The sequence below is a fragment of the Schistocerca nitens genome, chromosome 8 (assembly GCF_023898315.1).
Source record: "Schistocerca nitens isolate TAMUIC-IGC-003100 chromosome 8, iqSchNite1.1, whole genome shotgun sequence".
NCBI classification, from domain to species: domain Eukaryota; kingdom Metazoa; phylum Arthropoda; class Insecta; order Orthoptera; family Acrididae; genus Schistocerca; species Schistocerca nitens.
In genome coordinates this window covers 122,952,756-122,969,701 of record NC_064621.1, presented here as the reverse complement: position 1 = coordinate 122,969,701, position 16,946 = coordinate 122,952,756, and the positions used below count along the sequence as shown (strand labels likewise).

Sequence of the window (16,946 nt, the reverse complement as noted above, 5' to 3'; positions counted from 1 at the left end):
ATGGGTGGCAGCTGTCGTAATGGAGGTACTGTTGCTTGTTGGTGGGTTTGATGTGGACGGATATGTGAAGCTGGCCATTGGACAGGTGGAGGTCAACATCAAGGAAAGTGGCATGGGATTTGGAGTAGGACTAGGTGAATCTGGTGGAACCAAAGGAGTTTAGGTTGGAGAGGAAATTCTGGAGTTCTTCTTCACTGTGAGTCCAGATCATGAAGATGTCATCAATAAATCTGTACCAAACTTTGGGTTGGCAGGCCTGGGTAACCAAGAAGGCTTCCTCTGAGCGACCCATGAATAGGTTGGCGTATGAAGGGGCCATTCTGGTACCCATGGCTGTTCCCTTTAATTGTTGGTATGTCTGGTCTTCAAAAGTGAACAAGTTGTGTGTCAGGATGAAGCTGGCTAAGGTAATGAGGAAAGTGGTTTTAGGTAGGATGGCAGGTGATCGGCGTGAAAGGAAGTGCTCCATCGCAGCGTGGCCCTGGACGTGCGGGATATTTGTGTATAAGGAAGTGGCATCAATGGTTACAAGGATGGTTTCTGGGGGTAACGGATTGGGTAAGGATTCCAGGCATTCGAGAAAGTGGTTGGTGTCTTTGATGAAGGATGGGAGACTGTATGTAATGGGTTGAAGGTGTTGATCTACGTAGGCAGAGATACGTTCTGTGGGGCAGCTGGGATGATTGGGTTTGTGAATTTTAGGAAGAAGGTGAAGGTAGAGGTGCGGGGTGTCGGTGAGGTCAGGAGGTTGATGGAGTCAGGTGAAAGGTTTTGTAAGGGGCCTAAGGTTCTGAGGATTCCTTGAAGCTCCGCCTGGACATCAGGAATGGGATTACCTTGGCAAACTTTGTATGTGGTGTTGTCTGAAAGCTGATGCAGTCCCTCAGCCACATACTCCCGACGATCAAGTAGCACGGTCGTGGAACCCTTGTCCGCCGGAAGAATGACGATGGACCAGTCAGCCTTCAGATCATGGATAGCCTGGGCTTCAGCAGTGGTGATGTTGGGAGTAGGATTAAGGTTTTTTAAGAAGGATTGAGAGGCAAGGCTGGAAGTCAGAAATTCCTGGAAGGTTTGGAGAGGGTGATTTTGGGGAAGAGGAGGTGGGTCCCACTGTGACGGAGGATGGAACTGTTCCAGGCAGGGTTCAATTTGGATAGTGTCTTGGGGAGTTGGATCATTAGGGGTAGGATTAGGATCATTTTTCTTCGTGGCAAAGTGATACTTTCAGCAGAGAGTACAAGTGTAGGACAGTAAATCTTTGACGAGGGCTGTTTGGTTGAATCTGGGAGTGGGGCTGAAGATGAGGCCTTTGGATAGGACAGAGGTTTCGGATTGGGAGAGAGGTTTGGAGGAAAGGTTAACTACTTAATTAGGGTGTTGTGGTACCAGATTGTGTTGATTGGAATTTTGAGGTTTTGGAGGGAGTGGAGCTGGAAGTGGGAGATTGAGTAGATGAGAGAGACTGGGTTTGTGTGCAACGAAGGTGGTTGAGGTTTGCTGGATAGGTTGTGAAGGGTGAGTGAGTTGCCTTTCCGGAGGTGGGAAACCAGGAGATTGGATAGTTTTTTGAGGTGAAGGGTGGCATGCTGTTCTAGTTTGCGGTTGGCCTGTATGAGGATGCTCTGAATAGCCGGTGTGGATGTGGGAGAGGAAAGATTGAGGACTTTTATTAAGGATAGGAGTTGACGGGTGTGTTCATTGGCTGAGTTGATGTGTAGGTGAAGGATTAGGTGGGTGAGGGCAATGGATTGTTCAGTTTGGAACTGGTATAGGGACTGATGGAAAGAAGAGTTGCAGCCAGAGATGAGGCCTTTGGGGGTAATGCCAAATGTCAGACAAGCCTGAGAAAATAAAATATGCGAGCGTAATCTGGCTAGGGTGAAGACATGTTTGCGGAGGGAATGTAAATAAAACTTAATGGGGTCATTGTGGGGGGGGTGTTGTGAGGGTGACATGATATTAGAAGGTGGAAAGTGTAACATGAGGCTGAAATAAAAATGAAAATAACTGGAGAAAGTAACTGGAGATCTGTTGTGAAAAAAGGCGAAAAAGTGTTGGTTAAAGCTGGGCTATGTTGATCCTGTGGTGAACTTGGGTTGGTAGACAACGATGTGCGCAAAGGTTAGGTGGTTGCGTTGCCGCCAAAACACGTTAAGGGATGGAGAAATTCAGGAAAATTTCGAAAAAAACTGCATGTAAATATATTAAAAGGAGTGGTTTTGTGGTGGCAGATTATGAAAATTAGGCTAACAATTGTCTGGCGAAGAAATAATGATGTTAAAACCCATGGGAATCGGCTAAAAATTATCAGTGATGTGCGAAAAACAGAAATGGAAATAAAGCGAAAGTTATCAGAACTAGACGAAATGGTTGTTTAATAGGTGAAAGGAACTGTTTGTGGACTAGAAACAGTGGATTTTATAGCAGCGGTAGTGTTGAAAGCGGAAAAAATTTTTTTTTTGTTATGGTATGGAAGTGGGTGACGTATTGTTGAGTATATATAGGCGGGATAAAATTGTATAGTAGATTATGGTAAATAGGAGAAGGTGAATACAAAGTGAAACTACTGGCAAAAACAAAAAGGGAAAATAAGACGACAGAAAAGATTTCGAAATGCAACAGTGACAATAACAAACGTAATTGTTCTCTGCCCAAACTCTTTGTCTTTAAATATGTCTGCTTGTGTCTGTATATGTGTGTGTGTGTGTGTGTGTGTGTGTGTGTGTGTGTGTGTGTGTGTGTGTATACCCGTCCTTTTTTCCCCCTAAGGTAAGTCTTTCTGCTCTAGGGATTGGAATGACTCCTTACACTCTCCCTTAAAACCCACATCCTTTCGTCTTTCCCTCTCCTTCCCTCTTTCCTGATGAGGCAACAGTTTGTTGCGAAAGCTTGAATTTTGTGTGTATGTTTGTGTGTCTATCGACGTGCCAGCGCTTTCGTTTGGTAAGTCACATCATCTTTGTTCTTTGTTTATAATAGAGGGAAACATTCCACGTAGGAAAAATATATCTAAAATATATCTAAAAACAAAGATGATGTGACTTACCAAATGAAAGTGCTGGCAGGTCGACAGACACACAAACAAACCCAAACATACACACAAAATTCAAGCTTTCGCAACAAACTGTTGCCTCATCAGGAAAGAGGGAAGGAGAGGGAAAGACGAAAGGATGTGGGTTTTAAGGGAGAGGGTAAGGAGTCATTCCAATCCCGGGAGTGGAAAGACTTACCTTAGGGGGAAAAAAGGACGGGTATACACTCGCACACACACACACATCCATCCACACATATACAGACACAAGCAGACATATTTAAATACAAAGAGTTTGGGCAGAGATGTCAGTCCAGGCAGAAGTGCAGAGGCAAAGATGTTGTTGAATGACAGGTGAGGTGTGAGTGGCGGCAACTTGAAATTAGCGGAGATTGAGGCCTGGTGGATAACGGGAAGAGAGGATATATTGAAGAGCAAGTTCCCATCTCCGGAGTTTGGATAGGTTGGTGTTAGTGGGAAGTATCCAGATAACCCGGACGGTGTAACACTGTGCCAAGATGTGCTGTCCGTGCACCAAGGCCTTCCCTACCCTCTGGCTCCTACCCTTGTAACCGCCCCCGGTGTATAACCTGTTCCATGCACCCTCCCACCACCACCTACTCCAGTCCTGTAACCCGGAAGGTGTACACGATCAAAGGCAGAGCTACGTGTGAAAGCACCCACGTGATCTAGCAACTGACCTGCCTACACTGTGACGCATTCTATGTGGGAATGACAAGCAACAAACTGTCCATTCGCATGAATGGACACAGGCAGACAGTGGTTGTTGGTAATGAGGATCACCCTGTGGCTAAACATGCCTTGGTGCACGGCCAGCACATCTTGGCACAGTGTTACACCGTCCGGGTTATCTGGATACTTCCCACTAACACCAACCTATCCGAACTCCGGAGATGGGAACTTGCTCTTCAATATATCCTCTCTTCCCGTTATCCACCAGGCCTCAATCTCCGCTAATTTCAAGTTGCCGCCACTCACACCTCACCTGTCATTCAACAACATCTTTGCCTCTGCACTTCTGCCTCGACTGACATCTCTGCCCAAACTCTTTGTCTTTAAATATGTCTAATTGTGTCTGTATATGTGTGGATGGATATGTGTGTGTGTGCGAGTGTATACCCGTCCTTTTTTCCCCCTAAGGTAAGTCTTTCCGCTCCCGGGATTGGAATGACTCCTTACCCTCTCCCTTAAAACCCACATCCTTTCGTCTTTCCCTCTCCTTCTCCTCTTTCCTGATGAGGCAACAGTTTGTTGCGAAAGCTTGAATTTTGCGTGTATGTTTGTGTTTGTCTGTGTGTCTGTCGACCTGCCAGCACTTTCATTTGGTAAGTCACATCATCTTTGTTTTTAGATATATTTTTCCTACGTGGAATGTTTCCCTCTATTATAACCAAACAAAGATGATGTGACTTACCAAATGAAAGTGCTGGCAGGTCGACAGACACACAAATAAACACAAACATACACACAAAATTCAAGCTTTCGCAACAAACTGTTGCCTCATCAGGAAAGAGGGAAGGTGAGGGAAAGACGAAAGGATGTGGGTTTTAAGGGAGAGGGTAAGGAGTCATTCCAATCCCGGGAGCGGAAAGACTTACCTTAGGGGGAAAAAAGGACAGGTATACACTCGCACACACACACATATCCATCCACACATATGCAGCTGGATATATATATATATATATATATATATATATATATATATATATATATATATGAAACATAAATGTTGTGTGTCTTTGTTTGTGTGTCTATCAACATACCAACGCTTTCATTTGGTAAGTTACATCATCCATATATATATGCACACCCAGGGGGATGGGAGTTTGAAGAGACCATTGGAGACAACAGGAGCACTTGGATGAATATTAAGAGGTTAGATGTCAAGTGAGTATTGTCAAAGAAGGGAAGGTTGTGAAAGGCGGATGGCATATAGAGAAGGGCCGTGCAAAGGAAATAGTATTATGCAAATGGAAATGGAAATAGATTAAATTAAGATGGGAGATACGATACTACGAGAAGAATAAGTCGAAACAAGGCACCTTTTCTAGACCACATTCTCTTAGAGTTTTGAGACCCTGGGAGAAAGGTACCGTGACCAAACCATTCCACCTGGTATGGAAGATACAAGAGTTGGGCAAAGTTTGCTGAGACAAGAAGAAAGTAAGAACCCCACTACCAAAGAAAGCAGATGATGACTGGTGTGAGTATTGTAGAATCATCAGCTTAAAGTCTCAGTTGGAATATTGTGACATGAATATGTATATTAAGCTGTGAAGAAAATCAAGGAGAAATTTGGAAAGGAAAAGAAGCGAAAACATATTTCATTGGTGACATTGCAATTCTGACAGAGACGTAAATAACTTTGAAGACTAGTTCAGTGGATTGGATAGCATCTTGAAAATAGGTCATGAGGGAACTAGATTAGGAAATGCGACATTAAAAGTGATAGAAAAGTTTTGTGGCCTCTCATCTTTTGTCAGTGTGACTGATTAATGCTGAGCCTCCAGGCATTCAGCTGAGTTGTTTCCATTTTATGCACAATATTTCAACAACTAACTCGGTTGCCTTGATTGGGTGCTGTTAGCTGTGTTGTTATACGTGCTCACTGGTCGGACCACAACTTGTGGCACTCAAAGAGTGGGTCAGTCGTTGAATTGTTGTGTGTAAATGGAAACAACAACTTGGCTGAACACCAGAAAGCACACCATTGGTAGCAGGTGAGTTTTGCTATTCAGGCAGTGAAATAAAAGGTATCAGACGAAGTAGAGAAATTTATTAACAATGAATAAAAATTTAAATATTAGGATGTCTTTTCTGAAGGTATTTGTCTGGGCTGTAAGTCTTGTACTGAAGTGAAACTTGGATGCTTAGCAGTTCAGACAAGAAAAGAATAGTAGCTTGTGAAAAAAAAAAAAGTATTGCAGAAGAATGCTGAACATTAGATGGACAGGTCGGATAACTAATGAGGTACTGAACTGAACTTGGGAAAAAAGAAATTTATGTCACAACCTGACTAAAAGAAGGGTTTGATTGAGAGGACACATTCTGAGGCTTCCGAGACTCATCTGTTTGGTGCTGGAGGTAATTGTGGGGGATAAAGATAGTCCTGAATACAGTAAGCAGGGTCAGATAGATGTGAGTTGCAGTAGTTATTCGGAGATGAAGAGGCTCGCATAGACTAGACTAGCATGGATGATAAGAGTTGCCCATCATTGCCTGCAAGCTCTCCAGTTCTCAACTGCAGAAATTTTATGGAGAAGAATAGAATGCAAATGATCTTTTCTTTGGATGCCCCAGATTAAATGGAAGTACAAAAATCCTTGTACAAGAACTTGAGAAGCTTGGTCATCCGTTGCCAATCTCTATGATGGCTTCATCTGCTTTTTTAACTTCACACAATCATAGATGTTCCATATCAGGTGCTACCCAAGATATCCAATAATTTCATTGTACTGGTCAAAGCATTAGCAGTAAGACATTCTGGTGCTCGACGTCTCAGCTACTGCAGCACAAAGGTGCATCATCTTTGGTGGGTGCAGATGAGAGTTGTAGATTTGCTTGTCAGGACATGTTTCAGCACTGCAAATTGTGAAATGGATAATGTGAAGGGGCAACAGATTTGCATCAGAATGTGTTTGAAGTTGAAGAAAACTGCAGTTGAAACCCACCATATGCTTACAGAGGCATTTGGTGAGATTGAGAGTCACTGAGTCAAGGAAGAATATTTGAGTGGTACAAGTGTTTTAAGGAAAGCCGAGAATCTGTGGAAGATGACAAACAGTGTGCTCAACCATCAGCATGCATGACACTGGAAATGATAATGAAAGTGGATGACATGATTCACTAAAACTGAAGGCAGACAATTAATGATTTTTGTAACAGAGATGGACTATCGTGTGGCACATGTCAATGAATTCTAGCCAATGGACTGAACTAGTGAGGAATTGCAGCAAAGTTTGTCCTTCACCTCCCAGCATCAAACAACAGAGATTGAGAGTGTCCAAAATTCTTATCCAGAGTCATAACAGGTGATGAATGTTGGGTGTATGGTTACAAGACTGAAACAAAGCAGCAGTCATCACAATGGAAAACACAGTCTTCTCCAAGGCTGAAAAAAACTAGATAAGTTTGCGTCATGAAGTCAGCGTCAATCATTTTTTTCCGAAATTCGGGGAATAGTGCATAAGGAGTTTGTTCCACATGGTCAAACTGTCAACAGGCAATTTTACTTCAAGGTTTTGAGGCAACTGAGGGAAAATGTTTGACACATACGGCAACAGTTGTGGAGAAAGAAAGACTAGTTGTTGCACCATGACAACACACCCGCAAACACCTCTCTCATTGTGAAAGATTTCCTGGCTGAAAACAACATTGCAATGGCCCCCACTCTCCCATCTCACCACACCTAGCCCAGTGGACCCAAAGATGAAAATAGCATTGAAAGGGCAACATTCTGACCATATTGAAGGGATCCAAGTAGAACTGGAGTGCTTCCAAAAATGGAAACAATGCTGGGATTTTTGCATACATGTACAAGGTGATTACTTTGAAAGTGATCAAGGACATTAGGGCATAAGTAAAGTTTTCTGATATTTACAATGAAATTCCCCAATATTTTGGGTAGGACAGATTCACTGATGACACAGGTACCCACATCTAAAGCTCTCTGTACACAGAAGTGACACATACAGCATGATGGAGGACAGAAATATTCAATTTGGTTTATTTTGTATGGCGAGCACACTGCTGGTCATGAAAGCAAAATGGCGTGGACGAAGAGAAATGTGTGTGTCTGAATTTTTGCACAGGAGTGAAAGAATTGGTGGTTTGTCTCTTATTATTGATTTGCAACTGTTGCCATCGCTTGCTTTATTCCAGAAATTCACTCGCACATCGATAGATGATTTTTGCATCTGCAATTGAGCTGAAGATTCCAAAGCAAGACACAAATTATCAAAGAGCCATATCAGCAGAAGAGAGGCTTGCCTTAAAACTGTAATTCTTAACAATAAGCAACGGTTATGATAGCCTTAAATATCTATTTTGTATACCTAACACCGAAGTAATTAATGAAGTATGTGATGCTGTATGCAAAATAATCATGTATTTTATTGAGGTATGCCTGAAAGTGAGGGGAATACTATTCATTAAAATGAGTGATGTAATGTAAAAATATATGATAGACCAGCCGTATAGGCTAATTGATTACTTGTGTTTTATAATTTGTTGGATAAACACATCATTATTGTAAGAAAAATAGGAAAAACAATTTTCACTTATTTTGTTTCTGTATTTAAATTTCATAAAGTAGTAGCAAAAGCGTGACATTAACACAAATACCTTGGATGTAAGCCCCAAGAATGATCAGGTCTTTCATATAATTTTATTTTACATTAATCTACATTACCTGTTTATTTTTCTGCTTGCAGTTACATGAAACAAACCAAAAGTAAACAAAAAAGCAGAACAGCCACTTTAAATGTCAGTTATGCAGTACATGTGAATGTGGTGGGGGAAGAGTGGTGTATTATGTCAGTAGACAGGAGTTCTTCAGAAGAGCAGTTGAAATTTCCCATCGGCCTGGAACAAGATTTCTTGCAGAAATATGAAATGAATTTGCACAATATTTTAAATCAGATACATGTGGGTCAAATGGCATGATGAAGCTGTATGAGCAATCTGTCTGTACGGCTTCCATTAAACCAAATAAATGCAAAATAATGTTATTACATGATTATGATTTTATTAAGCTGTAAACCTCTACCTTTCCTCATTTTATATTTATCAAGGAGGAATGACAGTGATTTGAGGGCAAACCACTTGGAATTATACTTTTCTGATGCACTCATTCCTGAGGTTGTATGTTATTTAAGCCTTTCTCGCTTTAAAGAAGATTGTAGGGAGTTCATTTTAATCTTCACTTCCTATGTTGGCATTTTCAGCATTTTGGCAGTTTCTCACCAACCATAATTTTTTGTTAAGTATTTTATGCAGTCCATATACAGGATCCCACAAGCACCTGTGGGTCTTGACTTTTCTGTCAGTAGAAGTACACTATCATCCAGCCACTCCATCACCACAAAAATCACTTTCAATAAACAACAACAAATAGTTCACGTGCAAAAAACAGTGTACTGCACTAAAGTGAGTGCACTTTGTTTATCATAAGAAAGCTAGTGCTGAAGTGGGAGAACACCTGCAAATGCAACCCACAATCAGCTGAATGCCATGTGCCTGGCATTGACACCAGAGAGTTCCTCATTCACTGTTGCACATACACTTGTGTTTGCTTCAGTGGAAAGGAGGCCTAGAACTGACATATCACTTACAATGGACTGCAGGCAAGTGTTCAATACTGGTATATTTTATGTAAGTATGAGCTGGCTGAATAGTGTAAGATAGAGGCCAATAAATTCAGTTAAAAAACTGCAGAAGAATGCCTGTCATAGATGACTTGCTTTCTGTGTCAAGCTTGACTGGGATGCAGGCTCTTCTTCTGTACTGGACACAGACACAAATGTCGCTACATTCCATGATAAAGCTATTGTGGGCGCACAGTGTTTTAGTGGTACAAGTAAATAATCTGAGCTTCAACAGTGGCATATATGCTTATGTGAATTCATTCTTTCAGATAACAGGAACTGCTTATTATGTTTAAGGTAGTGTGCATGCCACAGTCTGAAAAACACTGCATGTCTCAAGAAGAATTGATGCTGTACTCCTCTCAGTAAAGAGAGTGTTAAATTTATGATGTGTTGCCCTGATATATGTGAAGTTCTTTGTTTCATAAATCAGTCATTCATAACAAATGCTTCAGTACATACAACATCCTCAAAGCTTTTCATTCCTTACTAACTTTAGTGCAGGATGTAGTGCATTACTCCGTTTTGCTCAAGTGTCTGAATTACCTCATGAACAACCTTTGTGTTCCTTGTTATTATCAGTGTTTTTTCCTTGTTTTTTAGTGGGAGAAGCTACTGGAGATATTGAGAACAGCACTCGTCATGAATGGAATAAGTGTCCGACAGTTACAATCAGGAAACCGATTTCAGCAGTGCCTAGCAGATTTCAAGGTATTAACACTGGCCCTAATATCTTATATCCATTATTATTTTTATTGTTTTAAAGCCGCAGATACATTGTAATTTTAGTGAGTAACGTGTTAGTGTTGTTGTTCGTGTTGTTGTTGTTATTGTTGCTGCGGCTGCTGCTGCTATTGCTGTTGTCCTCAGTCCAAAGACTGGTTTACTGCAGCTCTCCTCGCTCCTCTGTCCTGTGAGAGCCTCATCCTTCTGAATCAGCTTACTGTATTCATCTCGTGATCTCCTTCTATAATTTTTACCTCCCCACACTTCCCTACAGTACTAAATTCATGATTCCTTAATGTCTCAGAATGTGTCTTATCAGCAGATCCCATCTAATTAGGTTGTGCCAGAAATTTCTATTCTCATTAATTTAATTCAGTATCTCCTCATTGGTTATGTGATCTGCCCATCTAATCTTCTGTATTCTCTTGCAGCACCACATTTCAGAAACTTTTATTCTCTTCTTGTCTAAACTATTTAACATCCACATTGCTACACTCCATACAAATACCTTCAGAAAAATCTACGTAATACTTAAATCTATATTCACTGTTAACAAATTTCTCTCCTTTAAAAACAATTTTCTTGCCATTGCCAGTCTGCATTTTATGTCCTCTCTACTTTGGCCATCATTAGTTATTTTGCTACCCAAATAGCAAAACTTGTCTATTACTTTCAGAGTCTAATTTCCTAGTCTAATTCCCTCAGCATCATCTGATTTAATTCTACAACATTCCATTATTCTTGTCTTGCTTTTGTTGTTGTTTATCTTATGTCCTCCTTTCAAGACACTGTCCATGCCATTGACAGAATTACAATGTCATAGGCAAAACTTAGAGTTTTTATTTCTTTTCCCTGTACTGTAATTCGTAGCGTACTATAAATCTGTCTTTCATTCCCTGTACTGTTTGCTCAGTGTAAAGATTGAATAATGTGGGGGATAGGCTACAGTGCTGTCTCACTCCCTTCTCAACCACTACTTCCCTTTTGTTTCCCTCAACTCTTATAACTGCCATCTCATTTCTATACAATTTGTAAATAGCCTTTTGTTCCCCATATTTTGTCCCTACTACCTTCAACATTTCAAAGAGAGTCAGTCAACATTGTCACAAACTTTCTCTAAGTCCACAATGCTATAAATGTAGGTTTTCCTTTACTTAACCTATCTTCTAAGGTAAGTTGTAGGGTCAGTATTGTGTCTCATTTTCCAACATTTCTCCAAAACCCCAACTGATCTTTCCTGAGGACAGCTTCTACCAGCTTTTCCATTTTTCCATAAATAATTTGTGTTAATGTTTTGCAGCCATTACTTATTAAACTGGTATTTTCGTAATTTTCACACCTGTCAGCACTTGCTTTCTTTGTAATTGTAATTATTACATTCTTCTCGAAGTCTGAGGGTATTTTGCCTGCCTCCCACACCTTGCACACCAGATAGAATAATTTTGTCATGGCTGACTCTGCCAAGGCTATCAGTAGTTCTGATGGAATGTTGTCTGTTTCCAGGGCGTTGTTTCACCTTAGGTCTTTCAGTGCTCTGTCAAATTCATCTTACAGTGACACATCTCCCATCTCATTCTCATCTACGTCCTCTTTCCTTTCTACAACATTGCATCTCCCTTGTATAGACCCTCCATATATTCCTTCCATCTTTCAGCTTTCCCATCTTTGCTTCGGATTGGTTTTCCATCTGAGCTCTTGACATTCATACAGCTGCTTCTCTTTTCTCTGAAGTTCTCTTTAATTTTCCTGTAGGCAGTATCTATCTTTCCCATAGTGAAATATGTTTCTAAATTGGTACATTTGTCTTCTAGCCATACCTGCTTAGCAGTTTTGCACTTCCTGTCAGTCTCATTTTTTAGACGTTCATATTCCCTTTCACCTGCTTCGTTTGCTGCATTTTTAAATTTTCTCGTTTTAATGGTTAAATTCAATATCTTCTGTGTTATGCAAGGATTTATACTAGGCCAGGTCTTTTTATCTATTTGATCCTCTGGTTCCTTCTCTATTTCATCTCATAAAGCTATCCATTCATCATCTACTGTATTCCTTTCCCCTGTTCTAGTCAACTATTGCCTGATACTCCCTATGAAGCTGTCAGCAATCTCTGGAGGTTGGAGTGGGTTGTTTGGGGGAGGAGACCAGACAGTAAGGTCATCGGCCTCACTGGGTTAAGGAAGGATGGGGTAGGAAGTCAGCCATGCCCTTTCAAAGGGACCATCCCTGCATTTGCCTGGAGTGATTTAGGGAAATCACAGAAAACAGATGCGGGATTGAAGCATTGTCCTCCCGAATGCGAGTCTAGTGTGCTAATCAATGCGCCACCTCGCTCGGTTTCAGCAAACTCTGATTCTTTCAACTTACCCAGGTTCCATCTCATTAATTTCGTACCTTGTAGCAATTTCCTCAGCTTTAATTGACAGTTCATAACAAATAAATTGTGGTCAGAGTCGACATCTGCCCCTGGAAATGTCTTGCAGTTTAAAATCTGGTCCCAAAATCTCTGTGTTGCCATTATATAATCAATCTGAAATGTTCCGGTGACTCCAGGTCTCTCCCATGTATACAGCCATCTTTCATGATTCTTAAACCCAGTGTTTGCAATGATTAAATTAGGCTCTGAGCAAAATTCTACCCAACGACTTTGTCTTCCATTCCTTTCCCCCCAGTCTATATTCACCTACTATTTTTCCTTCCCTTCTGTTTCCTATTATTGAATTCCAGTCCACCATCATAGTTAATTTTTCATCTCCCTTAACTATATTAATAATTTCTTTTATCTCGTCATACATTTCTTCAATCTCTTCATCATCTGTGGAATTAGTTGACATATAAACTTGTACTTATGTAGTAGGTGTTGGCTTTTTGTCGGTCTTGGCTACAGTAATGCATTCACTATGCTGTTCATAGTTGCCTACCCACGTTCCTATTTTCTTTTTCATTATTAAACTTGCAGTATCCTATTTGATTTTGTATTTATAACCCTGTATTTACCTGAACAGAAAACTTGTCCCTTCTGTCACTGATTCCCATTATATCTAGCTTCAGTCTCTCCATTTCCCTTTTTAAATTTTCTAATCTACCTGTGTGCAATTAAGGGATCTAACATTCCATGCCCAATCCACAGAACACCAGTTTAGTTTCTTCTGATAACAACATCCTCCTGAGTAATCCCTGCCCAGAGATCCGAATGGGGGACCATTTTACCTCCAGAATATTTCACCCAAGAGTATGCTATCAAAATTTACCCAAACAGTAGAGCTGCATACCCTCAGGAAAAATTATGGGTGTAGTTTCCCCTTGCTTTGAGCTGTCAGCAGTACCAGAACAGCAAGACCATTTTGGTTGATGTTACAAGGCCAGATCAGTCAATCATCCAGACAGTTGACCCTGCAGCTACTGAAGTCTGCTTTTCCTCTACAGCAACCACATGTTTTTCTGGCCTCTCAACAGATAACCCACCATTGTGGTTGAACCTGTGGTACAACTATCTCTATAGCTGAGGTGCACAAGCCACCCCACCAACAGCAAGGTCCATGGTTCATGTCGGGGATGAGTAACATAATAGGGGTATTATTCAGAATGGAAGTTGTTAGGTGACGAGAATCTGGCCTGAGGAAGATGATTAAGTACCATTTGCCACAATTGCCAGAGTGGCATCCATTTTGATAGGTAGAGTATAAAAAAATAAAAAAGTTAAGAGGCTAAGATTGAAAAATTAAAGCTAATGAAAGCATCACAATGAAATAATGAAGTTATCATGAAAATTTTGACCTATCATCAGAATTCTTCCCCCCCCCCCCCCCCCCCCACTTGGTTATAGTTTGATCAGTTTTAAGTATCTGCTATCCTCACAGCATAATATCTCAAGATTAAGAGTAAAATTAAATGAACTAGTTAGTTGTATCAGAGGAAAATTCAATTAAGTCAACTAATAAATTATGGCTGTAATAGAAATTCCTGGATGGAGCAATTATTTTACAATAAGGGAAAGGAAACCACTCACCTGTAGCAGACAAATGTGTGGAGCAAAGAGACACATAACAGGAAACATCATTGAGACTAGTGATCCCCTATTCTTCAGGATTCCCCATGTCTGAATGTATTACCTTGGTGGACCTCAGAAATTGTCGAGGCCATTAAGGAAAACAGGTGGGCTCCCCACACAATAAGCAGAATCCCTCAATTGAACACCTCATTGCCTTTAATCAGATCTGTGCCCGAGTCCACCACGTAATAAAATGATGGAAGCAAGAATGCTGGGAATGATTCATATGATGACAAAAAACTACCAGTACACCTAGTATAAGAACTTTGCTTTGACCCACAGAAAAACATTCACACACTCATTCATGCACACTACATTATTATTAATCCTCAAGCAGGTCCACCATTTCTCATAACAAGAGCAGGTGCGCGGCATATTTTGTACACTTGTAAAGAACAGAAGTCTTTATACCACAAAGGTAAACATGTGTGAGCAAAATCAGAGTTTATAATAAACTTACATTACATGAGCTGAAGCACTGTTTAATTAAACAATAACAAAATATACGTTCGTCATATCACTCTGTTCCCATGTACAGGCATTACCCCACACTAATGAGCCACTCTAAGCATTACACAGTGCAGTTCCATGGGATCCCACCCAACCACTTATTATATCATTAATTATATTATAGACAATTGCCTCATTGTGGTAGTTTGCTGCTAGCTCGTAATCTGAGTCATTTTCTTGCACGGATCATAATTTTGTCCCACCTAGTTCACTGTTTATTTTATATTACTGCTGCTCACTTGGATGTATGACAGAACAGACTATCAGTGTGTTAACTGAAGTAATAAAGAAAGAATAGGTATGGGCTCAGAATTATAAAACAACAATGAAATGGTACAAGAAAATGTTATTTGTTGATACATAGGCACGCCCACTCAAGGGCTAAGTGTGCATTATAGTTACATTGCGTGGCTTCCTCCAGCCTCTCCATATATTGCCACTTTAATTATGACGACCCGAATTTCTTTCACAGAGCAGAGCCATTACACAGAACTGCTGATCATACACACTGTCAGACACTAATTAACTGTGTGACCCTTTGCTCAACAACAATGCCTTTGCCCTACTGCATGCAACTCTTTTTTATTAACAAAATGTGTACAAATAAATATAGTCTTTCATCTTATATATTTTGTTATTCACATATCATTTAAATATTTACCATAACCACTAAAATATAATCATTGAAAAATAAAACAAAATTTACAATATTGCGTGGACGATGCAACACTTGAAAAATTTTCTCACTCTGCTAACAGGTGGCACCGGTTGTTCCTCTTGTGAAACATTGGCATATATACGGAGGTTTCTCAAAAAAAATGTATAAAAGAATTGAGAAAGAGTAGAACAAAAGCAAATTGTGTCAAAGCCTAGAACAAAAACTAGTTTTGTGTTTGTATCTACAATTTACTGTGCCATTACAAACTGTCCGTGTCAGTCCCAGAGGTAGACATGAAATCTGTGTCCCAGAAGGCCTCCAGCTGAGTTCTGTCCATGTACATTTTTAAACAATTTAAGCTAATATCCCTCTAGTTCACAAAATTCTTCATTTTCTCATGCCATTCTGGATAAAATGAATGTGATAACACTTGTTAGCACATCTTTCATTAATTTTGGAACGTCGTGGATGCAGAGGGTCTGCCTCCCGAAACAATTATTTGTTCCACAGGGCATCCACTGAACACTGGATCATTGGATTCTCTTCTGCAGTGCCTCCCTCCAGCTCCCTTTCTTTCCTCACCTTTAACTCGCCCTTTGTTCACAGTTACATGGGCTTTGAAGCACTCTGATGAAAATTTTAGCCACAATAACAGAGCCATAAACCCAGGAGCAGACCATTCTTCTTTTTTCCTGTCACCTGCATGTACATTGATACTCAGCAAACCACAGTGAAGAGCACAGCAGAGGATATGTCCCATCATACCAGTTATTAGCACCTGTTGTAAGGACTTATTGCAATTCCATTTAGGTTGAGAGTGCTGCAAGAATTGTTAGGTAAATGCATCTATTCACACTGTAATTAGTGTAATCTTACCTTCACAATGCCACTGGAAGTGATGTCTAGGAGTTATAGTATATTCTTAGATTTCCTACTGAAAGCCAGTCTTGAAGCTTTGTAAGTAGACTACATCTGGATAGTTCGCATCTCTCTTAAAGCACCTGTCACTTGAGTTTTTGCAGCATCTCTATGACCCTCTCCCTTGGTACAAACAAACTTGTGACCATCATGCTACTCTTTCTTGTATGAGGGTTGGAACTTTAATAGTGGCAACTATTTATTTACAGCTTGTACAAAATACCAGGTGATCAAAAAGTCAGTATAAATTTGAATACTTAATAAACCACGGAATAATGTAGATAGAGAGGTAAAAATTGACACACATGCTTGGAATGACATGGGGTTTTATTGGGGGGGGGGGGGGGGGACACAAAGTCACAAAATGTCAGACAGATCTCTTGCGCGCGTCGTTTGGTGATGATTGTGTGCTCAGCCGCCACTTTCGTCATGCTTGCCCTCCCAGGTCCCCAGACCTCAGTCCGTGCGATTATTGGCTTTGGGGTTACCTGAAGTCACAAGTGTATTGTGATCGACCGACATCTCTAGGGATGCTGAAAGACAACGTCCGACGCCAGTGCCTCACCATAACTCCGGACATGCTTTACAGTGCTGTTCACAACATTATTCCTTGACTACAGCTATTGTTGAGGAATGATGGTGGACCTATTGAACATTTCCTGTAAAGAG

General features: G+C 40.6%; 1 protein-coding gene across 1 annotated transcript in view; it reads left to right on the top strand.

Annotated features, from left to right (window-relative positions):
• The window catches only part of LOC126198865 (E3 ubiquitin-protein ligase SHPRH), a 259,483-nt gene that overhangs the window by 228,022 nt on the left and 14,515 nt on the right, over positions 1-16,946 (top strand). The window contains exon 21 of the mRNA XM_049935462.1: positions 10,024-10,131. Coding sequence (XP_049791419.1) covers positions 10,024-10,131 — 108 coding nt within the window. The remainder of the gene's footprint in view (positions 1-10,023; positions 10,132-16,946) is intronic.